The sequence below is a fragment of the Pleurodeles waltl genome, chromosome 9 (assembly GCF_031143425.1).
Source record: "Pleurodeles waltl isolate 20211129_DDA chromosome 9, aPleWal1.hap1.20221129, whole genome shotgun sequence".
NCBI lineage: Eukaryota > Metazoa > Chordata > Amphibia > Caudata > Salamandridae > Pleurodeles > Pleurodeles waltl.
Window position 1 is genome coordinate 697,152,333 of NC_090448.1, and position 25,861 is coordinate 697,178,193.

Below are 25,861 nucleotides of genomic sequence, written 5' to 3' on the forward strand. Positions count from 1 at the left end.
GTTAAGAGATCCAAACAATTCACTTACAATTGCCTAAGGTAACTACCTTGCGTATCCCATTTATTCTAAGTTGTGCTTATACAGATCTAAATTCACATTGAGATATTTATGGAGATTGTTAGTTGTCCCACATATCTGCATGTTTCAGATGGCCTATGTCTGGCCCTGCGAGTCACCTGGCTTTTATCAGTACCTAATTGATAACAATTTCTACAATATGATTAAGTCACTACTTATGTCAATGCGGACCATAATCCATTAGTACACCCACTGCATTTGTGTCATACAAACCATCCTGTTACTTCCAGGGTTTTGTCTGTAGGTACAGAGAGATGAAAACAAAATTGTTTGTTCACATTTATCAGCATTTTATAAACAAAAAGTTACATGCCATTAGTGAATCACAGCACACATGGCTAACAATGTATACGTGTATTTTGTTCTTTTTTTTTATAGCCACTTCAGTAGTTTAAAATAGTTGTGCAAGAGCTCGTTCATCCCATTCTATCATTACTGTTGTTGCATGGTTAAAGTAACCATGCAGTGTTTCATCCTCACAGTTAACATCAAACCATGCATATTTTTGTGCATAATTCTCATTTTAGTGATTTATAGAGGCATAATTGATGATAAAATAGGCCCTGTGAGGGTTTCATAGAGATGGACAGACCCTGACATACATATCGTATGCCTAAAGTATATCTGTGTCTACCTTCTTAGCCTGCCACACTCACACATACTTAAAAAATAGTACATTACATGTGAAACATACTTGTATAAGAGATTTGACATGCCCCGGAGGGGATTACAGACAGGTGGACCTTGTAGTCAAAATCTACAGGTAAAAGATTAAAGTGGTTGTTAAGTTATTTCTTTTTAGTTCTACATCCGCTCGAACTGTAATCTAGAAAAAACAGTTGGATAACTTACTCCATCAAAGGTCCATCTCAGTGTGTTGCCTAATTTAAGTCCCTAACCCCTGAATATTGTCATGGAGCGATAGCACCTGTATTTGTACTCATCCCAGATCTTCCAGGTCCCATTTTTTCTGTCAACGTGTGATGTAGGGTGTGCCTAGTTCACACATGCTCCACATCACGCACAAACATGTTATGTCTCATTCATGTTTTGCGATTCCCATGTATAGCCTATCCTTAACATTAGACCCTTTATTTAAGCCTAGTGTAGGCCCCAGTGTTTGATACCATCTTATTAATAAGAATAAATATGTCCAAGATTGTTAACTGTTGCTATGTGTCCTAACATGGACAATCATAGTTGCTTTGTATAATAAACTAATGTGTGCACACTAGGATATCCTAGCTGTAGTTGTATCCCATATTCCATGTAAAGTGTTCAGCAACTTAATTGGGTGATGTACAATTCTTATGAGATTTCACCCTTCCAAATAGGTACCATGAGGGGGGGGGGGGGGGTGTCTAGTGCATATAGTGATCACCTTCACTCAGGTAAGACAGGTCCAGGGAATATCATTATTAAGACCAACTACATTTGTGGATAATTTATAAATCAATTGCTGTTCAAGTTAATTTTTTTTTGTGAATTGACTTTGACACAAGAATCAGGGCCTCATTTAGAGTTCGGCGGATGGGTTACTCTGTCACACACGTTACAGATATCCTGTGCACCCTATTACGATTTCCAGAGGAGATACTGGAATCTTAACATGGCGGACGGGATATCCGTCACATTTGTGATGGAGTACCCCATCCACAAAACTCTAATTCAAGTCCTCAATCAGTCTGAATGCTGCACAGATAACATGATTTGTGGTGTTTATATCATGAATCATGAATCATAAACCACAAAGAGCTAGCTGCCTTAAGGTTCACGTGGTCTGCCATCAAATAACAGCACGCACGTTTGTATGCTTACTCAACTTCAGCATCAGAAGATAAAGAATACAATATTTGACCAAATGTTTTACACTCCTCCAATAGGAAGCAAAATAAATTAGACCATGAAGAGAGGGCTAATTTTCAACCTGCACTTACCTGTATTGCTTGAACAAGCCGGTTGCTGAGCTCTAAGGCTGCAGATGCAGTGGAGGTGCCAAAGGAAGCAGCTCCACGCTGCAGCCCACGAATTATGCGTCCATCCTTCCGGTACTGCTCGATCGGCATCCAGAACAAGTCTCGGAGACCATGAACTGCAAGAGAGAGGCAGAGACAATTTAGAGGGTGAAGTGGGTGGGGGGCAGGAAGTGCTAGAAGGAAAGCAAGGAAATGGACAGTGGACAAGTGGAGAATAGCTTCTCTATCTGCCAAAAGGATGTCCAAAACGGTTACATTAATTGTATTCTTATCCACACCCTCAAATAAATACATTACCATCTGTTGGGAGCAGGGAAAAACCAGTGGAGTCACCTGGAAGGCGCCAATGACCCACTCCCAGCACCAGAACAGGAGCCAGAGGATGTGGCACCCTCCCCTCAACAATCACCCAGCACAGCTCAACCTAATTGCCCTGTAATTTCTAAATACATGCAATAATGGTGAGTGTTTCCCAGGGTAGGCAGCTTGCAGGGAGGGTGAGGTGTCTACTGCCTACTTAGTGTTAGTCAGAAGCTGTAGCAAAGAGGATGACTGGTGGTGCTCCGGAGCTAGCAGGACGGCCCTGTGGTCAATGCTCCCATCAGTAAAGTGTGCACAAGGCTATCAGCAGGAGCAGTCACTAATCCAGGATAGTGTGACTTGACAAGTTCCTGTAACAAAGAGCCCAAGAACCTCTATGGGAGGAAAATGCTCTTTTTCACTGCTTCAAGTGGTTGCTTACACTGGTAAGGATTACTAACCGTGCCACAAGAAAAACATTGGACAACATTGTTGGATGCTATGCTGACCTGGGAGTTTGGATCCTAACCTTTTGAAGCTACAATGTGATAATATAAGGGTGCATGAGATGATCCCATCACCACAGAGGACTGTTGAAACTGGAGGCCGAGGTTACCTGGATTTGGGTGGATAAACCAGACATGCCGGTACCCTACAGGTGGCAACCTGAACAAGGGACAGCAGTGATGTTCTTCCCCCAGCTGTAAAAAGCAGAATTTTAAAAATGCTATAAACCTCACTCTGGAAAATAAAGATTAATACTTGACTAAATGGTTCCAATCATCCAATCAGAGAACCGTAACCTAAGACTGGAATAATAGTGCACTGGAAACCAATAGCCCAAGAATGAGGCAGTCAACTGGGACATTGTATACATGCGTGGTATTCAAAACACTAGTTGACAACACACAGAAAATACAACCACTGGTTGAGTGGTCCAGAAACCGACTCTCTGGAGGTGAAGGGTGACCAGTGGAGTAACAGGCCTTGCACTGGTCCTCACTGCTGATTAGGTGTATGACAACATGTAGAAATTCGAGCAAAACCTCAAAGCTCTTCTTTGACTAAGAAAGCAACCCACACAGTAAAGCATGAAAATATACAACAAACACATATGATTCAAGCTATTAACAGAAGTCATAGACTATCCAGATGTCAATTTAAAATACCAACATAATCTAGTCTTACCAACCACCCTTGATTAGATCTCCATAAATGTTCTCAAGTCTAACTCATCAAAAATAGGAACAATTAATTGTGACCAACGAGCTTGGGCAGCGGCCCTTAGTGTATTTCTGCCGTTCATAACTTAAGTGTCATTCTGGATTTCAGTCCTTCCCTGGAAAACAAAATCTACATCCCAAATGAGAATTCTCAGGAGAGTCTTTACTTTCTTAACCTTCTCTCAAAGTAAAAGTGGGAAATGTAAAGATTCACTCAGAATTAGACCCATCTATCTCAACCTACAACACATTTAATACACCCTGATCAGGGTATTATTAAACAGAAAAATAGGACCAAGTCTCCATTTATCTGCAGTGGCTTCCCACTGACAAGTGTATTCAATCCAAAAGAGCATGCACTCTTAATAAAAATGTTCACGGCTCAAATCCACATTTCCTTTCCCAAAAACTAAAGCAATAGCATTCCACCAGATCCTTAAGATTGAGGGTCTCAATACAGTTGTGGTTCACAAAAGCAGATTCAAAAAGTGTTGAGGGAGAGCCTTTTCCATAGCTGGTCCAAAACATTGGAATACATTACCTCGAAGTCTACGAATGGAACAAATTTGGCTTAGGTTTCAAAAGCAATTAAAGACCTGGCAGCTTTCACAGTAACATTTCCGCTGTCATCTTTATCGCAACACCTAGAAACTCTATAATGAGCGATGACAGTGCTTTACAAATGCTATAAATAAATACTAACTTTGGCTAAGACAAAAGCACAACAGAACAACATCCCATATGTTACATTGCACCCAGTACAACTAAAAGTCACCATGCAGAGTAAAGTGCATATCCTCAACGAGCTGCAACCTTCCTTAACAGAAAGAAATCCAGGTGAGACTTAACACCCAAGTGACAAACTCCAGATGTATTTCTAAATAGTAAATGCTTAGGTTTGCTGGCTGTTGTCTACAGTAAATTTCATGTAACAAATGTGGTCAGTTCCAATGGGAAAGATGGAATATTTTGGCAGTATGGTATACTATAAAATGAAAATTTTACTTGTATAGCCCTTACTGAGGAGGCATTGATATATATCGCACACAATGATTGCTGAGCTGGTCTGGGAGCACTGGGTCCATAGGTTCCATCCATCAGTGCCCCATAATTGGGATCACAATTCACACACTTTGAATAACAATTATATGTGGAGACCTGACGATCTCCATTAATACAAACACTATTTCTTGATAATAATGCTCAGGATAGATTCGTATAACACTAATCTGCTCTGGTCTGTATTGTGAGATGTGACTATGGTGTCAGCTTGACCATCCTAATGGATAAGCTTATTAGGCTAATAATTACATTAATTACTCTGGATACATGTCATATGTTGGTTTACCACGGTAGGTGATTCTATGACATGACGGGGGTCAAGTGGGGTGGTTATAATAGGGAAATCTACAACCATTGTTGCTTAATGCAAAGAACACCATGACCTTTTGCAGAAAGCAATATAAAAATGGTACAGCTGTTGAAGACAGATAATATAAGAAGAGATAACACAGCTGCTTGACTCCTGACATGGAATGTCAGAGGAATAAGTAACTCTTGAAAGGCCAGACAAGTTGTGGTTTATCTAGACAGACACAAACTAGACATAATTAGATGCAACGATGTTGGAAATGCTCGCATATAATAATTTTAAAAACAGAACAAATAGTGGTAGTTCGTATACGCAGGCAGTGTAAATGTTTCCTGGTGAAAAAGTGTTTTTATTTCTATGTTCTTGCTTTGTTCGTTCCAATCAACGTATCATGCACAGCCAGTCCTAGGATACAGCCAACATTAGTTTCACTCCTTAACTGGGGACTTTTCAAGGCTGCAGTGGTTATACAACATCATGTATATAAAGGGATCGTTCTCATAGGTTAAGAGGACTGTAATTAAAGTGTAGGCCGATTTGTTTGGTACCATGAACCGAAGTGTAAAATACAGGTGAGGTTCACTCAGTGAGGCAACTCAATGGAGTATAAACCTGTCACTTCCCCTGGAGTTGGTGAACAGGGACAGAATAGCTTGGAGGTGCGACTGTTGAAGGCTACAGTCAAAAGACGAGATCATTAATGACTTATCTGGAGGAGCCGTGGAGTAATCAGTTGGGGGTGAACCATACCCAATATATATATAGATATATTTAGCATTAGTGCCTTTTTCTACAGTCAATATGTGGGGTTTGAACAAGGTAATTCAGGCATGACCATTTGAGTGCTATGTCACATCTCAGCACATTTCCCACCATTTATCACGTTCATCACCTCTTTATATTCAATATTTGTGAGGACATGGGGTGTATTAAATGATGTGGTTGTGCGACTTCATCATGTAATACACTTAACCACCTTTAGGTCCAGCAGGTTTCGCCTATAAAACCCTGAGCTCAACCCTGGGTAGCTGTGGCACTGAGCAGCATAAGGCGTACAAAGGAACAAGTGTTACACATTTAACCTGCACCAAAATACTTCAAAGAAGAAATCAACATGACATTGAAGAAATCCAACAACGATTTATGAAATAAAAACAGACTTTTTTTTCTAAGAATGTAGATGCTAGAACAAAAAAGATCCACTGGGAGGATCCAGTGATTTAGATTTTGCAAGCAATAATAAAACAATGCAATTTCACTCAAATGCGAACAAAACCTGGCCAAGTCAATGAACTGGACACTTAGAAACTTTTTCAAAGAAAACTTGGGTAAGAGTCTATGCGGTCAGTTAGAAGGACTTGGTGCAACCAACTCCGGCACAGAGTTGGTCAGGGGGACCAAGAAGGTCCTCAAGAACAGGTAGCTTCACAGAAGAAGCAGTCTATCAGCAGTTCCAGGTACTTTATGCGTGATCCTACCCGATCAATAAAGGTAGGTACAATAATCAAGAATGTTAACTCGTTCTTGGAGGTACTGATATTAAATCAACAAAGCCTGCCAGGAGGAAGCCTCTTCACTTTTGTCAGAGTATAGGAGCCTCCCTAAAGTGCTGATTAAAAAAAGGGCAACTTATACCTTCCCCAAATTGCCTGGGGAAGTAAAACAAAATATGAGCGAGACTCCGTGGCATTGGCAAGCTGACTAGAGCGCCACTTGAAGTTCACATCCAACATTTAATGATTAAAAATTCCGGAAAGACTTCAAGAGATTAACGAAAATATAAGAGGTTTCATTGATTTTGATAATCTTTGCTTATCCTTGGTGTTATAGCAAAAAGAGCTGGTTGCTTGGCTGTTAGTATTCGGTAACCAACAAATGCAACATTATTACCTGACTGTGCTTATGCTAGTAGCTGTAACCTTCATTACCCCGACCCCTCCCCAGTCCTACACTACACTTTGGCAATTGTCCTAATACTTAAAAGCCCATTAAACAGTTTTTGGTCCCCACCGCTGAAGACTTAAAAAGAAATATGAATGTGAAATCAAAGTATCACACAGATTTAAAGTGTCTTACTGGCAACCAATTTTTGGGATCTCAACACCTAGTTCGCCAAATGTGGAAGGATTTGTCCCCAAATGTGCTACCCTATGAACATTAACACAGAGCCCGGAAAGAATTATTAAAAATTAGGCTGTATCTGTTAGGTGATAAACTCAAAATCTAATTCACAGCCTCAGTGTCAAAGCCATGGGTAGCCACTGGTCACAGACAAGTTAAAAATCTAAGATCACAGGGATGGGCCAAACAAGTATTTGATAGGACTCCTGTAGAATCGGTTTCAGTAGAAGATCGATAGCTTTAGAAACAAGATGTACAAGTTACTTACCTTAGGTAACAAAATATCTGTTAGAGACATATTCTAGTTGCAGATGCCTTACCTTAGAATTTTCCCCCAGGCGTCAGACTGCATCCGGAGATTTTTCTTCAAGCAATACCCTTGGGCATCGGTAGGTGGCGTCGGCCGACTCCGCAAGCATCGTAGGCGTCATGGTCGCCGTGATGACGTCGGGGGTATTACATAGACGCCGCCCTCGCGCAGTGACGTCAGTTTCTTGTAACGACTTTACATGCCAGAGAGCAGAGCCGCTAGGAACACTGAGATTGGTGCGCCAGAGCGAAGGACCTAAAAGGGGGAATCCCTGTCCCTAGAAATCAGTTCGCAAGCGGGGAGGATGGGTGGGCGGTAACGAATCTGCAACTAGAATATGTTTCTACCAGATATTTTGTTACCGAAGGTAAGTAACTTGTACATCTGATAGAGACTTCTAGTTGCAGACTCCTTACCTTAGAATTGATACCCAAGCAATGCCATCCTTGGTGGGGGGCTGCGAACCAAGATCATACTAGAAAGTCCTGCAGGACCGAACGACCACCAACGGACCTGACTATCCAGGCAGTAATGCTTAGCAAACGTATGCAGGGATGCCCACGTAGCTGCCTGACAGATATCCAGGACAGGAACACTGTGTGATAACGCAGTGGAAGCAGCAGTTGCTCTGGTGGAATGAGGACGCAAGCCTTCAGGAGGTTGCTTCTTAGCAAAAGCACAGCACATTTTGATGCAAAGAAGCACCCATCAAGAGATGGTACGCTTTTGCACAGCCTTCCCTTTTTTAGCACCCACATAGCCAACAAAGAGTTGACCCGGAAATCTTTAGTACGATTGAGGTAGAACGCCAACTCTCTTTTTGGGTCCATACAGTGGAGTCTCTCCTCGTCATGGGAAGGATGTGGGGGTGCGTAGAAGGTAAGTAAAGTGATTGACTGGCCTACATGAAATGTGTAATCACCTTAGGAAGGAAGGAAGCTTTAGTGCGTAACACTACTTTGTCAGGGTGTACAGACAAGTATGGAGGTTTTGAAAAAAGGGCCTGAAGCTCACTCACTTTTTGTGATTTGTTGGTACACCATGCCACAAATTTATTCCAACGACCGGCGTATACAGTTTTAGTCGATGGACGCCTGGCTGCCAAGATAACATTGCAGACTTCAGGTGGAAGGGTAAAAGCCGTCAACTGCTGCTGCTCAATCTCCACACATGAAGGCAGAGGTTGGACAGGTTCGGGTGCAGAACCGTTCCCTGTAGCTGCGACACAAGATCCGCTAAAAGAGGCAGTCTGAGTGGAGGATCGATGGACATGCTCAATAGCTCTGGATACCACAATTGGCACAGCCCTGGCACCCAGATAAGTCCCTTGTAAATGGTGCCCCTGGTACCAAGGGCACTGATGCCAGGGAAGGTCTCTTATGGCTGCAGCAGGTCTTATGCCACCCTGGGGACACCTCACTCAGCACATGCACACTGCCCACAGCTTGTGTGTGCTGATAGGGAGAAAATGACTAAGTCGACATGGCACTCCCTTCAGAGTGCCATGCCCACCTCACACTGCCTGTGACATAGGTAAGCCACACCTCTAGCAGGCCCTACAGCCCTAAGACAGGGTGCACTATAACACAGGTGAGGGCGTATGTGCATGAGTAATATGCCCCTACAGTGTCTAACCAAAACCTTAGACATTGTAAGTACAGGGTAGCCATAAAGAGTATATGGTCTGGGAGTTTGTCAAACACGAACTCCACAGTTCCATAATGGCTACACTGAAATCTGGGAAGTTTGGTATCAAACTTCTCAGAACAATAAATGCACACTGATGCCAGTGTTTAATTTATTGTAAAATGCACCCAGAGGGCATCTTAGAGATGCCCCCTGAATACCAGTCCGACTCCTAGTGCTAGGCTGACCAGTTTCTGCCAGCCTGCCACAACCAGACGAGTTTCTGGCCACATGAGGAGACAGCCTTTGTCACTCTGTGGCCAGGAACAAAGCATGTACTGGGTGGAGGCGCTTCTGACCTCCCCCTGGAGGAACTGTAACACCTGGCGGTGAGCCTCAAAGGCTCATGCCTTTTGTTACAGCACCCCAGGGCATCCCAGCTAGTGGAGATGCCTGCCCCTCCGGCCACTGCCCCCACTTTTAGCGGCGAGGCTGAAGGAGATAATTAGAAAAACAAGGAGTCGACACCCACCAGTCAGGACAACCACTAAGGTGTCCTGAGCTGAGGTGACCCCTGCCTTTAGAAATTCTCCATCTTGAGATTGGAGGATTCCTCCAATAGGATTAGGGATGTGCCCCCTCCCCTCAGTGAGGAGGCACAAAGAGGGTGTAGCACCCTCCAGGACAGTAGCCATTGGCTACTGCCCTCCTGACCTAAACACCCCCCTAAATTTAGGGGCACCCCAGAACCCAGGAAATCAGATTCCTGTGACCTACAACAACAAGAAGGACTGCTGACCTGAAAGCCCTGCAGAGACGACAACTGACTTGGCCCCAGCCTACCGGCCGGTCTCCAGACTCAAAGAACCTGCACAGCGCCGCATCCGACAGGGACTACCGACCTCTGAAGCCTCAGAGGACTGCCCTGAACCCGAAGGACCAAGAAACTCCCGAGAACGGTGGAACTGTTTAAAAACAGCAACAACTGCAACTTTTTAGCAAAGTTTCAAAACCTCACTCTTCCCGCCGGAAGCATGAGACTTCACACTCTGCACCCAATGCCCCCGGCTCAAGGTCCAGAGAACCAACACTGCAGCGAGGACTCCCAGGCGACTGCGACTTCGTGAGTAACCTGAGACGACCTCCCTGTACCCCCACAGCGAGGCATGCAGAGAGGATCCAGAGGCTCCACCTGACCGCAACTGCCTGGAACAAAGAACCCGACGCCTGGACCAAGCTCTGCACCTGCAGCCCCCAGGACCAGAAGGAACCGAACTCCAGTGCAGGAGTGACCATCAGGCGACCCTCTGCCTAGCCCAGTCGGTGGTTGGCCCGAGAAGCCCCCCTGTGCCCTGCCTGCACCGCTAGAGTGACCTCCGGGTCCCTCCATTGATTTCTACAGAAAACCCAACGCCTGCTTTGCACACTGCACCCGGCTGCCCCTGTGCCGATGAGGGTGTGTTTTGTGTGCCTACTTGTGTCCCCCCCCAGTGCTCTACAAGACCCCCTAGTCTGCCCTCTGAAGACGCAGTTACTTACCTGTTTGCAGACTAGAATCGGAGAACCCCTGTTCTCCATAGGCGCCTATGTGTTTTGGGCCCTCCTTTGTCCTCTGCACCTGACCGGTCCTGTGTTGCTGGTGCGGTGACTTTGGGGTTGCTTTGAACCCCCTATGGTGGGTTGCCTATGCTCAGAAACTTGTACTTGTAAGTGCCTTACTTACCTGAAAAACTAACCAATACTTACCTCCCCAGATACTGTTGATTTTTGCACTGTGTCCACTTTTAAAATAGCTTATTGCCGTTTTAACTAAAACTGTCTATGTTACTGTTCTAATTCAAAGTTCCTTATTTACCTATGTGGAGTACCTGGCATTTTATGTACTTACTTCAAATCTTGAATCTTGTGGTTCTAAAATAAATTAAGAAAATATATTTTTCTATATAAAAACTATTGGCCTGGAGTTAAGTCTTTGAGTGTGGGTTCCTCATTTATTGCCTATGTGTGTACAACAAATGCTTAACACTACCCTCTGATAAGCCTATGGCTCGACCACACTACCATAAAATAGAGCATTAGAATTATCAAATGTTGCCACTATCTTACCTCTAAGCGGAACCCTTGGACTCTGTGCACACTATCTCTTACTTTGAGATAGTACATACAGAGAAAACTTCCTACAAGAAGTCTGGGCAGAAGAGGGATAGGCGGGAAGGCATAAGGGAGGCCGGAGCTCCACTCGAGATAAAAAGCGTCTCCGAGGGAGTGCCGCCTTGGAAACTCCAACGCGCAAAACAGCTGACATTGCGCGTTCTCTGCGGAGGCGAACAGATCTAACCAAGGCTCTCCCCACTTGTGAAAGAGACCTTGCGCCACCTCCGGATGGAGATGCCATTTGTGATAGACTGTGCGTCGACGGCTGAGTTCGCCTGATCTGGCGTTGAGAGAGCCCGCTAGATGTTGAACCATCAGGGTAATGCCCTGATGTTCCAGCCATGTCCAGAGGCGTAGTTGTAGGCGGCTGGCCTGGCTTGTAGTGGGTACCAGAGGTACTTACACCTTGTGCCAGGTACAGTTATCCCTTATTAGTGTAGAAGAGGTGTTTCTAGCAGCTTAGGCTGATAGAAGGTAGCTATGGCAAAGCAGCTTAGGCTGAACTAGGAGACATGTAAAGCTCCTACTATACCACTGGTGTCATATGCACAATATCATAAGAAAACACAATACACAGTTATACTAAAAATAAAGGTGCTTTATTTTTATGACAATATGCCAAAAGTATCTCAGTGAGTACCCTCAGTATGAGGATGACAAATATACACAAGATATATGTACACAATACCAAAATTATGCAGTAATAGCAAAAGGAAGTAATGCAAGCAGTGTAAAGTTACAATAGATTGCAATAGGAGCACATAGGTATGGGGCAACACAAACCATATACTCCAAAAGTGGAATGCGGACCACGAATGGACCCCAAACCTATATGAGCTTGTAGAGGGTCGCTGGGACTGTAAGAAAACAGTGAGGGTTAGAAAATAGCCCACCCCAATACCCTGTAAGGTATGTGTTAAGTGCACCTACGACCCCAGAGAGCACAGAAGTTGTGATAGGGGGATTCTGCAAGGAAAACCAACACCAGCAATGCAACAACAGTGGATTTCCGGACCTGAGTACCTGTAAGACAAGGGGACCAAGTCCAAGAGTCGCGACAGTGTCGAGAGTGGGCAGGAGCCCAGGAAATGCCAGCTGAGGGTGCAAGGAAGCTGCCACCGGATGGAAGAAGCTTGGTGTTTTGCAAGAATGAAGAGGACTAGCAACTTCCCCTTTGGAGGATAGATGTCCCACGTCGTGAAGAAGTTTGCAGAGGTGTTCCCATGCAGAAAGACCGCAAACAAGCCTTGATAGCTGCAAGGGTCGCGGTTAGGGTTTTTGGATGCTGCTGTGGCCCAGGAGGGACCAGGATGTCGCCACTTGGATGAGGAGACAGAGGGGGCGCCCAGCAAGTCAGGGAGCCCTCACAGAAGCAGGCAGCACCCGCAGAAGTACCGGAACAGGCACTTAGAAGAGAAGTGAACCGCAGTCCACCCGAAGTCAGAAAAGGGAGTTCCACGACGCCGGGGGACAACTCAGAAGGTTGTGCACTGCAGGTTAGAGTGTCGGGGACCCAGGCTTGGCTGTGCACGAAGGAAATCCTGGAAGAGTGGACAGGAACCGGAGCAGCTGCAAATCACGCAGTACCCCAGCAATGCAGTCTAGCGTGGGGAGGCAAGGACTTACCTCCACCAAACTTGGACTGAAGAGTCACTGGACTGTGGGAGTCACTTGGACAGAGTTGCTGAGTTCCAGGGACCACGCTCGTCGTGCTGAGAGGGGACCCAGAGGACCGGTGATGCAGTCTTTTGTTGCCTGTGGTTGCAGGGGGAAGATTCCGTCGACCCACGGGAGATTTCTTCAGAGCTCCTGGTGCAATAAGGAGGCAGGCTACCCCCAGATCATGCACCACCAGGAAACAGTCGAGAAAGCCGGCAGGATGAAGCGATACAAGGTTGCAGTAGTCGTATTTGCTACTTTGTTGCGGTTTTGCAGGCGTCCTGAGCAGTCAGCGGTCAATCCTTTGGCAGAAGGTGAAGAGGGAGATGCAGAGGAACTCTGGTGAGCTCTTGCATTCGGTATCTGAGGAATTCCCCAAAGCAGAGACCCTAAATAGCCAGAAAAGGAGGTTTGGCTACCTAGGAAGGAGGATTGGCTACTAAGAGAGGTAAGAGCCTATCAGAAGGAGTCTCTGACGACGCCTGCTGGCACTGGCCACTCAGAGCAGTCCAGTGTGCCAGCAACACCTCTGCTTTCAAGATGGCAGAGGTCTGGGGCACACAGGAGGAGCTCTAGGCACTTCCCCTGGGAGGTGCAGGTCAGGGGAGTGGTCACTCCCCTTTCCTTTGTCCAGTTTCGCACCAGAGCAGGGCTGGGGATCCCTAAACCGGTGTAGACTGGCTTATGCAGAGATGGGCAGCATCTGTGCCCATCAAAGCATTTCCAGAGGCTGGGGGAGGCTACTCCTCCCCAGCCATCACATCTATTTCCAAAGGGAGAGTGTGTCACACCCTCTCTCAGAGGAAATCCTTTGTTCTGCCTTCCTGGGCCAGGGCTGCCTGGACCCCAGGAGGGCAGAAACCTGTCTGAGGGGTTGGCAGCAGCAGCAGCTGCAGTGGAGACCCCGGAAAGGCAGTTTGGCAGTACCCAGGTTCTGTGCTAGAGACCCGGGGGATCATGGAATTGTCTCCCCAACAATTCCATGATCTTAGACATGTTACATGGCCATATTCGGAGTTACCATTGTGACGCTATACATAGGTAGTGACCTATGTATAGTGCACACGTGTAATGTGCCCCCACACTCACAAAGTCCGGTGAATTTGCCCTGAACAATGTGGGAGCAACTTGGCTAGTGCCAGGGTGCCCACACACTAAGTAACTTTGCACCCAACCTTCACCAGGTGAAGGTTAGACATATGAGTTGACTTATAAGTTACTTAAGTGCAGTGGTAAATGGCTGTGAAATAACGTGGACGTTATTTCACTCAGGCTGCACTGGCAGGCCTGTGTAAGAATTGTCAGATCTCCCTATGGGTGGCAAAAGAAATGCTGCAGCCCATAGGGATCTCCTGGAACCCCAATACCCTGGGTACCTCAGTACCATATACTGTACTAGGGAATTATATGGGTGTTCCAGTATGCCAATGTGAATTGGTGAAATTGGTCACTAGCCTGTTAGTGACAATTTGGAAAGCAGAGAGAGCACAACCACTGAGGTTCTGGTTAGCAGAGTCTCAGTGAGACAGTTAGTCATCACACAGGGAACACATACAGGGCACATACTTATGAGCACTGGGGCCCTGCCTGGCAGGGTCCCAGTGACACAGAGACTAAAACAACATATAGATAGTAAAATATGGGGGTAACATGCCAGGCAAGATGGTACTTTCCTACTGTAGTGCCTCCTGACAAAGGGTCCAGGACTCTACCCCGCCCTGTTTGTTGGAGTACCACATGGCGGTAGTATTGTCCGTGAACACCTGCACCACTTTCCCTTTGAGAGAGGGAAGGAATGCTTTCAACGCAAGCCTGATCGCCTCGAGCTCCAGCAGATTTATATGGAGCCCCGACTCCACCGGAGATCAGAGGCCTCTGATCTCCGCCTCTCCCATGTGGCCGCCCCAACCCAGAAGTGACGCATCTGTCACTATAGAGAGATCTGGTTGGGGAAGGGAGAGGGATCTGCCGTTGACCCAAATTGGATTCGAAAGCAACCACTGCAGGTCTTTCGCAGTCCCCTCCAAGATCTGGACCATGTCGGAGCGATTCCCCTGACGCTGCGCCCACTGGAACTTCAGGTCCGACTGCAGAGCCTGCCTATGCCATCTGGTATGTGTTACTAGAAGGATGTAGGAGGCCATGAGGCACAGCAGCCTCAGAGTCAGTCTCACTGAACCCAAGACCAAGGCTGAAAGATTGGAATCATAGCCTGATTGTCTTGGACTCGCTTTTCGGGAGGATAAGCCCGAAACTGCACTGTGTCCTGAACAGCTCCAATGGAAGTGAGCGTCTGAGAGGGAGTCAGGTGTGACTTCGGCACGTTTATAGTGAATCCCAGCATGTGCAGGAGGTTCGCCGTAGTCTGAAGGTGGGAGACGACTGTCTGGGGCGAGTGCGCCTTCAACAGCCGGTTGTCGAGGTTGGGGAAGACTGAGACCCAGTCTTGTTTTTGCCCCAATCTATCTCCACCTGCTGCACTGACTGCTGCAGCCCCAAAAAGCAGGCTATCTTCTTCTTTTTCACTCCTTCCCCACCGTGCCTGACCATCACTTTAATCTTGAAACAAGCTCTGACCCTTTCTGAAAAATAAGAAATGAGCTCCCGCAGGTTAGCCCCTTTTTGCAGCATGGGTGCCAACTGCCCTAGCGCTGGCAAGGAAAATGAGCTGGCATCCCACCTTTTCAATGTAGGACATTCATAATTGTGAAGCAGTGGACCCCTCAGACCCCTGGGCCCCTGTGCCACTGCACCCACTTCACTAATGATAGGTACTGTCTTGCAAACCAGACTGTCTCCTATGCCCTTTGTTAACATGGGCTCACATTTCACGCTCCCTCTCCCTCCCATCTCTCTGATGCCCAAATCAAGGTGTCTCCTCTGCTTCATGTACCAATCGATCGATCAATCAATAGATTTTTGGATTGCTTCTTGTCCCCTGTGCTTCTTTTCACTAGGCGCTGGCAGGGGACAAGTGATTACCCGAATAGCCAGGTCTTCTGGGGCCTTCAGAACTCTGGAAGAGATGGGAGAGGTCCACAGATGAGAGGGTAGCTCGTTCCATTTCTTCCCTGCTAGGTAGGGGAAGAGCAACCTCTGCAAACTGCTACGTCAGATGTGGGGGGTAAGGGTTAGAGAAAGGGACGCAGAGGGGAGGTGTCTAGCGGGCTGATGGAAGTTTAGGCAGGTGTTCAAGTAGGCAGGTCCACAGTTGTGCAGGTCCTTGTATGCATGGTTCAGGCGCTTGAACTGGCATCTTTTCTGTACAGGGAGTTAGTGGAGTTACCTTAGGTAGGAAATGATGTGGGTATGTCTCGGGAAATCCAGAACGAGTCTGGCTGCGGCGTTCTGTATGGTCTGTAGTCATTGGAGTAGCTGAGTTGAGTTCCCTGGATAGAGAGTGTTGCCATAGTCCAGTCGGGTAGAGATGAGGGCCTGGGTGGTGGTGTGTCTTGAATTAGCCATTTGGATATCTTACAAGCATGAAGAGGATGGATAAGCAGGAGGAAAAGGAGCTGACCTGAGTCATCGTATTTGGTGTGTTGTCCAGAATGATGCTTAGGTTCCTAGCATGGTCAGTTGGGGGTAGGAGTAGGTCTGAGTTCTGAGGACAACCAGGATGTGTCCCATAGGGAGCTTAGGATCAGTACCTCTGTCTTGTCAGTGTTGAGCTTCAGGCAGTTGTCTTCCACAACTGCACGATAGAGGTTGCCAGCTGGATGAGAGTTGGTCTTGGTGGTGTCTTCGGAGAGGGAGAGGATGAGTTGGGTGTCGTCAGTGAGGATATGATGTTTGACGATGCTAGCCAGAGGTGTCATCTAAGTGTTCAAGAGGGTGGGGATGAGAGGATCTTTGGGGTACTCCACAAATGATTTCCTTGGGTTGGAGGTAATGTGAGATGGTGGACGTTTTGCATTCTTTGGGTGAGGAAAGAGGTGGTCCATCTGAGAGGGGCTCCTTGGATGCCTATGTTGTGCAGCCTTGTGATGAGTGTGTCGTGGGAGGCCATACTGAAGGCTGCCGAGAGGTCTAGGCTCTAGATCAGAGCCGCAGTCTCTTCTTGGTCAAGTAGATCTCAGATGTCATCTGTAGTTGCGATGAGGTCTGTCTCAGTGCTGTGCTTGCTGCTGAATCTGGAATGGGAGGAGTCAAGTGGGAGGTTCCATTCCAGATGTGAGGAGAGTTGTTGGCTTTTTCTAATACTCTGGCTGGGAATGGGAGTAGGGAGATCGGTCAGTAGTTGTTGAGTTTGCTGGAGTCTGCAGATGGTTTCTTTAGTAGGGCGTTGACTAATGCATGTTGCCAGTCTTCAGGGAAGGTGGCCATGGTAACTGAGGTGTTGAACAAGGTGGTTAGTATGTGGCTGATTCTGGCTTCACCTACGTTGAAGATGTGAGGGCATGGGTCAGTTGGGACCCCTGACTGGACCAAGTTCATGATGGAGGCAGTGTCCCATGGGCGAGCTTGCTCCGTTCGGTTAGTCAGATGTCTGTGGTGGTATCGGGATCGCTGTGTTGCTTGAAGAAGTCAGTGGCCTTGGGCTGGGGTTTGAAGTTTCTGTAGATGTCGGCGATTCTGTTGTGGAAAAAGTTTGCAAGGTTTTCGTAGATTTCCTGTGAAAGGGCAATGTCGTTTATTACAGCTGAGAGGTTGGAGAATCGTTGGACGAAGCTGAAGAGATATTTGCTATTATTGGAGCCTGATTTGATGAGTGAGGCTAAGGCCTTTTTCTTCGATTCTCTCAACTGTCTGTGGTAATGGTTAAGCGCTGCTGTTAATATTGGGGAAGTCGATATTGATGTGAACCATGACATGATCACATATACCAGCAAAATCACATCTCTATTAGCCAATCCACCTAACATGAACTCTCCTTTAACCACAAATCTAACATATATGGTCAAGCAGGCTCTGAGACCTAGGCCTGAAATTACTGACTGACAGGTCACAGGTGGTGTCAGGAATCCCCAAGGTGCCTCCAGCGTTATCTGTCAGCATCCCCAGGGATTAGGGTTAAGTCATATCTCTGTTCTTGGTTAAACCTTCATGTTTTTAAGTAAACATAATGTGCTGTGTTACACAATTGGTTTTATCAATGCTTGTTTTACCAATGCTTGTTTGCTAATGTGAGCAGGTGTAGACATGTGCTTCTAATTGGGTGTGGTGTAGACATGTGCTTCTAATTGGGTGTGGTGACTCATCCACATGTGGAAACTCAACTACTTTCCTGATTGGCTATAAATAGAGTGAAGCATGCCTCCCTGCTTGGATTTGTTTTGCTTCCTGATCTCAACATCTGATTTGGCAGTCCAGCCCCTGCTGTCATCCTCGTATTCAGGACTTTTGAGGCAATTCTTTTGTTTGTTCCTGTACCAGCTGACACCAGGCATTCCTCCAGCGCTCCGGAAAAGACTGCAGTTAAGTGACCAGTATTCTCTAGGGAGTTTGTTCTTTGAGCGCCGCGCTTTCCTAGAACAACTGGTGTATTAAAGACCTCGTATTTTGGCAGAGTGCTTATCTTGAAGAGACAAAAACATTTCTCAACATTCTACATTATTATTGTAGTTACTTGCCTAAATGTGCTTCAGGAAATCTGCTTGAGCTCAAGTACTACAAAAAGTGATTGTGCAATTTTAAAAGAGCATTTACGTGACTTTTCTTTCTCTAATAGCATTACGCTTGGATTTAAATTGTGTCATTCATGTCTGTGTTTCAGGTTTGAGGAATTTGCTTTTGAAGGGTTTTTTCACACACACAGTGAAACCAAACCAAACGGTGCCACCCTAACTGTTTAAACCCAGAGTGGACATTTGTAGTTCTTGGATTGTTTTGTCCCTTTTAGTTTAACCCTATACATGCAGGAAAGTTATACGTGATATAATTAATGCCCTTGTTTGTCTTCCTTGTGCATGATAAGTGCAGCCACAGTTCTAATTGTAGTGTGCACGAAAAGTGCTGGAGCATCCTGGTGTTCTTCTACTGCTCCGGTGCCCATATCAGAAAGAGAGATTCAGTTTCAAGGAAGTTGAGTGCACTAACTCTACTATCACTCTGTCAACAACCTGCCCCCCTGAAAATACAGGGTGCCTGGCTGGACCGGCAAGACGTGGCATGTATTGTCTCTTTCTCTTCCACTCCCCCTTTCCTTCTGGGACACCTGCCATGGTTTCTGTGTCCACCAGGAAGTGCTGAGAGGTGTTCCAGGAGGTTGGGGGGGGGGGCATACCATCGCCCCTGCAGACATCCTGCTTTTCAGGTGTGTGGTCACGTCTCGACCGGTGGGGCAGCACATAGCCAGCAGACAAACGCACTAACAGGAAACTCAGATTATAGATAGGCTGCAACACCATACTGGTCCCAGGAGATTGACCCCCTCCTTAAAACACAACAGGCCACGGTGGTGCGTGCCTTCCTAAACACCATAAAGTCAGATTCCACATGAAGTGAGGAACACACAGCTAATCAGAACACAGCATGTACAATGACATACAGTGATCACACGCCCCTCAGGCCAGACTTCTGGACACGTTACTAAATGGCCCACATTGTTGCCACACAAGGTCAAACCCACTTGCATTAGTCAGAACCTTATTTAGGACTATGACACCTGTTCCTCGGACCCGACTGTGACCAAAGGAATGGAGACCCCGTCTGAACGGATTCACATTTGCGTAACAAGAAAAGTTGAGCAGACACCCCAATTGAATGGAAGTTCTGCTGAATCCGTGAGGCGGGGGTCCGTGGTGTAGCCACAGTCAAAAGAGTAAAAGATTACATTAGAGCCTTGGTCCTTGCATTTGGAGTATGCCAAACTTAGAAAAAGCGTAACCCGCAGAAGTCACCTTTTTTCAAAAGTCAGTGCACTAGGAAAGGTAAACTTTGTTTTATGTTTTCTCTTTTCGCTTGGACCGCCAGACATGATACAGATAGGAAGCTTGTTCCCTGGGTGTGACACAGGGTTGATCGCCTGGACAGCTGGGAGTGAGACACAGATAGTATGCATAGGCCCTGTGTGTTACAGGGCTGGAATCTCAATTTTGTGAGGTGTTTATCGCTTGGACCGATGGGCATGGCACAGATGGTATGCATAAGCTCTGGGTGTGATATAGGGCATGATTCAAATATTAGGGAAGAAAAAGATTGGGATCTAGGAGTTTAGGCGTAGAGTATGTTTGGTCAAGAAGTGCCTAGGGCTCTCAAGTTATTCCGTTCCCTCTCCACATAAATTGTTATCTTTGCACCGGAGGAGATCAGGCTCATTTAGTCCAGTGAACCACGCAGAGCTTTTCCTGGTCACAACATAGCAAGCACTAGGAGCAGGCTAAGGTATTTTTGACAAAGTCATCCCTTTTTTTTGGTGCTTTATCTTTGTTCCAGTCGAATCATGATGTTGTTTTGATATTATGGCACTGGTAAATTAATAAACTATGTTTTTGTCTTGAATATTGTGTTTTTTCCAATCGCAATATGCTATAAATGCATTGCTAATCCTCACAAATTGCTATTTGATACCAAAGTATGGCTCACTATTTTGATGCCAAATTTCATTAAGTTTGAATTAACAATCGCATTTTCTGCCTGATTGTGGCCCTTCCTATACTTTGCTATGTCTGTTAAATGTCTATGTTGATGCATCTGTAAATAACACTGAGCTCATTAGATGTAGCCACCCGGTGTATATACTTCCCCACTACCCGAACATGACTCGTGAAAACCCATGTACATATTTCCCCACTACCAGCGTAAGACTTAAGTTTCCCTAAAAAACAGAAAAGTTAAACACATATAACTTAAGATTCTCTGAAAGAAAGAAAAGTTCCCATAAAGACTACCCAACTTACCATGGAATGGCTACTAAAGCACATGCAAATCAGATTCCCCACACAGGCTAAAAAATATACGTTTTGCGACGAATGGCGTACACACACATACCAAGGCACTGGTCTTTCTCTGGCCAATAGAGGAAACCTTTGACACTAACATAATTTAACAAATGAGAATACATAAGCACACTAAATACGCAGGGAAAAAGAAAAGACAGGAGAGAAGATTTTGTAGAATTATGGCACATCTTCGAGGAAGCACAGACCAATAACACTACCACACAGTCAGCAAGCAAGACTTCCTCGCCTCCCTCGCCATAGGCAGGAATGGAGATGCTCTCCCAGATGCCTGCTATCCCTGGCACTGGGTTACACCAATCCACTGGTTGAGGGAGCCGTAGGGGCCCCTCCCGAACAATGAACTGTTAGATCTAGGCATGACAGACTAACAGTCCAGCAGGCCCAGGAAATCCCAGTGCCACCCCAGTCTATTGCTAGAGCTTCCCGGAGTTCATCCCCCGCCTTCGTCACGTTCAGCCAATCAAACCCCCATAGCAGTGAGCACACACACTTCCATTGATTACGGTGAACATACTCGACTGACAGGGAGATGCATAGCAGTTATGGACACTGAGATAACTAGTGGGTGTGAGGAAAGGGGACCCAGACCTCCGGGAACCGATCACGAAGGGGGAGCCAAGGGTATGCTCACATAGCCAAGGAAACCACAGAAAGTGAATTTGGTCCAGACCAAGAAGAACAGTGCATAGCTCAGAATGAAGGAGGCAATCTAGTTGGGATTTAGAAGAAAGACATCAACTCAGGAAGGAGAGCGAGCACCTTGGAAGCACAATAGAGAGTAGAGCAGTGCGCCCTCCACCCGAGGATAGAAAGAGTATGTACAGAGCCCCAGCTGAAGAAGAATCTGAGGCAGAATTAGACGAGAGGCTTTCGGCAGGGCTCTGAGCCTCACCAGATCATCAACGTAGGAGAGGGGCTGACCACGAAATAAGAGACCAAGGAAGCCAGGTGCAAACTCAACTTAGACGCAGAAGAATCAAGATGTCACCTTTGCGTGTGCAAGAAGGGAGCAGCGACGAAGATGTCTGCTACTTCACCCAAAAACGCAGCACAGACCAACCAATCCCAAGAGAGACAGTGGTTCGAGAGGAAGCGTAGGAAAGTAGCATTATTCTGGCATAGTTACCCCACTTTTTGCTTGGCATCAGTGTGTTTAGACTGTAGCACACCAGGATCCTGCTAACTAGTGCCTCAATGTCAGTGCTCTCTCCCCTAAGTTTAGTTGTAAGGAAACTTTTACACCCCACAATAGGCATACTGGTGCACCCATGTAAGTCCCTAGTATATAGTGTAGGAACGTACCCTCTTTTTGGCATGGTTACCCTCACTTTTTGCCTGCTGTCAGTGTGTTTTGACTGTGTTCACTGGGATACTTCTAACCAGGACCCCAGTGACTGTGCTCTTTTCCTCTTAATTTGATTACTCAGTACTTTGCACACCCCATAATTGGCATACTGGTGCCCCAATATAAGTTCCTAGTATATGGTACCTAGGTACCCAGGGCATTGGGGCAAGAGAGGTTCCCAATGTGCTGCAGCATGTATTGTGCCACCCATGGGAGCCCATACAAAATGTGTCTGCAGGACTGTCATTGCAGCATGTGTGAAATGGTTTATGCACCCTTTCACAACAGGTCACTAAGTCACCCCTATGGCAGGCCCTCCTAGCCCTGTGTTTGAGGGCACCCCTGCAGAGGTGCCCCTACGTACTCCAGCTCCATTTTCCTGGACTTCGTAAGTGCGGGGAAGTCATTTTACCTGTGTACTTGACACGGGTCACTACCTGTGCCCAGCTACATAATGGTAACTCTGAGTCTGGGCATGTTTGGTATCTAATATTTGAAAATCATACCCCAATACTGTTGCCAGTATTGGTTGTATGATTCCATGCACTCTGGGGGCTCCTTAGAGGATACCAAGCATTGCTTCTACCGGCCTTCTGGGGTATTCCGGGCAGCCCTTGCTGCTGCCACCCCACAGGCAGGTTTTTGCCCTCCTGCTGCCTGACCAGTTCAAGCAGAGGAAGACAGAACAAAGGATTTGCTTTGGGAGAGGAAGACAACACCCTCTCCCTTTGGAAATATGTGTTACATGGCTTCCCAAGCCACCTGTATGCTTTTAAGGGCACATTTGGTGCCGTCCTTGCATAAACAGGCTTGCACCAGTCCAGCGATCCCTGTCCCGGTGTGAAACTTGACAATGGAAAGGGAAGTAACCACTCCGCTGTCCATCATCACCCCATGGGTGGTACCCAGAGCTCCTTCAGGTGGCCCCTTGATTCTGCCATCTTGAATCCAAGGTGGGCAGAGGCCACTGGGAGCACCTGAGTGGCCAGGTCAGGAAAGTAACGTCGTACCCCCTTCCTGATAGTTGATCACCCTGCTAGGCGACCAATCCCCGTTCCTGGGCTATTTAGGATCTCCCACCAGGGTGGGTCTTCAGATTCGATTTGCAAGATTCGAGCAGGACTCCTCTGCATCGTTTACTTCATCTTCTGGCCACCAGGACTGCAACTGGACCTTCCAGGAACTGACAATCTGCAACTCCAGTGACGACTTGTTTCTCTGGCACCTTCCAGCAACTGCAACATTTCCCTGACTCTGCATCCTGTGAGGGCGATGAGTCTTCAGCCTACACAAGAAGCAAGAAGGAATCTCCCTTGGAGTGAAGGAGTCATTCCCCTGCATCTGCAGGCACCAACTGCAATGACGACCGGCTGCGTGGATCTTCTCTTCTTTGGAACTGCGTGGAGCCTGCATCACAGGTGGTGGTCTGGAATGGTCCCCTTCGTCCCCTCTACCAGTTGTCCAACTTGAGAGACGGTAAGCCCTTGCCTCTCCTTGCAGGACAGTACCCCTGTGCACCGTGACTCTTGCAGCTACCAAGGCTTGTTTGTTCCTCCTCCAAGGGATCTTCAGGCTCCAGCCCCTCCAGTGGGCAAAACGCATTGGCTGTCCATCCATTGTATCACTTGCTTTATTTACGGAACTGTGAGAACACAAAGCTTTGGACTTGCAAAGAATTATTTAAAAAAAAGGATCTTTCATCTGCACTGTTGGAGTACTGGACTCTCTTTTCACCTTACACAATGTGTGTACCTGTGTGGCGGTGCACAGCCTCTTTGGGTTTATTCGGGTAGTGTGGGTTGGTTGTGATTTTCGCATTCCATATTTTGTAGTATTTAGTTAGCCCCCTGTTCCCCTCCCATAGGGGCCCATGTTATTTTGTGCCTTTACGTACCTGTTGCTAAGTGTATTTTTCTATGACCATATCTTCAGTTAGGAGATATACCTAAGTTAGTTCTAAAGTGTGTGTTATAATAAATATTACATATTTCTCTAACACCTGTGTGGTTCTCTCCTGTGTGTAGTTCACTGACTGACCTGCGCAGTATCTGCAACCGCTTTATACCCTCCTGGATAAGCTTTAGCTGCTCTCCACAGCTAACCCTATGAGAGCTCTGGTTATCTAGAGCCGCCTACACTTTCACTAAGGGTTGCCTGGACTCAGTACAGGGTCCCTCACCTATAGGTGTACACCATATACTGAGCCAGCCTCCTACATGAAGGTGAGATCTATGCCCAACCATTTTGTCACCTGCTAGCCCGCCGGTCAGAAGGAAGTGACAAATACGATATACCCTAGCCAGAAGAAGGATACTTCAAACCAGAGGACAGAGCTATTACAGAAGATTACATCTGGGACGGAGGGGGGATTCATAGTGGAACTTCCCTTATATGCAGGATTGTCTAAAATTGGTGCACTATGTTGGGGAGAAACCAGTGGAGCTACCCAAGGCCAACATATGCCCACTACTGCAGAGGGGCACATCAGGGACCATCAATGTGCCCTGGGCTCAGATGGATAGAGAAGGGCTAAGGACCACATTACCACCATTGCTGGATGGGGCGGGGAAATGGATCTTGTGTTTTGAGAAGAACATCGCAGGAATAAATCTAGCAATAGGGGCTATAAAAAGTCTGCTAAGTTAGTCTCATTGAAGAGCAAACTAACATGGTGTTTGCCCAAGCCCCCATTCCAGCGATCACACGGACAACCAACAGGCCTGACGGGCCACATTCAGTTTGTACAGGCACCAAATATGGACAGCTCTGAGGGAAATGTTCCCTGACTGCCCAGTTGTGAGAGGGCTATTGGCAGAAACTATGAAACCTGGGGAGACTATAACCGACTTTCAAGGTAGGATTAGAGAGTGATGGGGACAAAGAGGATTGGACAGCGCAGTGGGGCTAGTTTCCAATCCCTGACAAGAGATACAACCTCACATATTACACTATCACAAAAAGAAAAAAGAAAAGGATGGAAAGACAGGAGGAAGCTCAGAGAGACACCGCTAAGCTGGTCCAACGCAAATTGAAAAATTACAGCTCTCGATGGGGTCCTGTTGGCCGCAAGTGTGCAACTAGCACCAGTTCTGAAGGGAGCTCCACCGCAGAACCTCAGAGAGTTTCAAACTAGCTACAACAACAGAAACCAGGAAGAGTGGCAGTAGCCAGACGTCATAGAATGCTAATGTTGCCACAGAATGGGCCACATAACCGATAAATATTGGCTAAAAGCATATCACGAGCAGAGGTCGATGAGCGGGGCCAGGCCCCACAAAATTTTCATCCAGAAAACCAAGCCCAGGGAAACCTGAAGGCAGCTTGTACTCAGTAGCAGGGAAGTCAGTCCACTGCTGTACCACTGCAAGAGGGGTGAGGTACTTGGACCAACACATGGCATCAGCAACCACAGCCTAGGAACCCAGCCCAACAAGGACCAGGTCTACAATCACGGCAGGGAGGGGTAACTGTTTGGGGAAGCAATGCCTCACACACCTGCAGAACCCAAATACGCAGTAAGTTAAAACCCCCAATGTAAAGTATCCATTTCAGGCACACCTGTACAAAAACTCAAAAGAAGGACAAACAAGACAACATTAGAGATTCAAGCATTTACTTACACTCAGGAAACTCGGGCAGCTGTAAATGTTCTGTTGATCGGGTATCCTCAATAGAGTCCGCCATTCTGGGTGCTGGTGGGAGCATAGGCCCCAATCTTCTGTTGACCCTCCAGGGTGGGGTTGGCTGGCCACACCCCAGTGAGCAGGCAGTCTGACTGGGAGGGAGGATTGTG

The 25,861-nt window shown here is 46.7% G+C and overlaps 1 protein-coding gene across 1 annotated transcript in view; it reads right to left on the bottom strand.

Moving 5' to 3' along the window:
• Positions 1–25,861, bottom strand: part of ATG2A (autophagy related 2A) — a 2,189,461-nt gene that overhangs the window by 120,048 nt on the left and 2,043,552 nt on the right. The window contains exon 40 of the mRNA XM_069207806.1: positions 2,016–2,170. Coding sequence (XP_069063907.1) covers positions 2,016–2,170 — 155 coding nt within the window. The remainder of the gene's footprint in view (positions 1–2,015; positions 2,171–25,861) is intronic.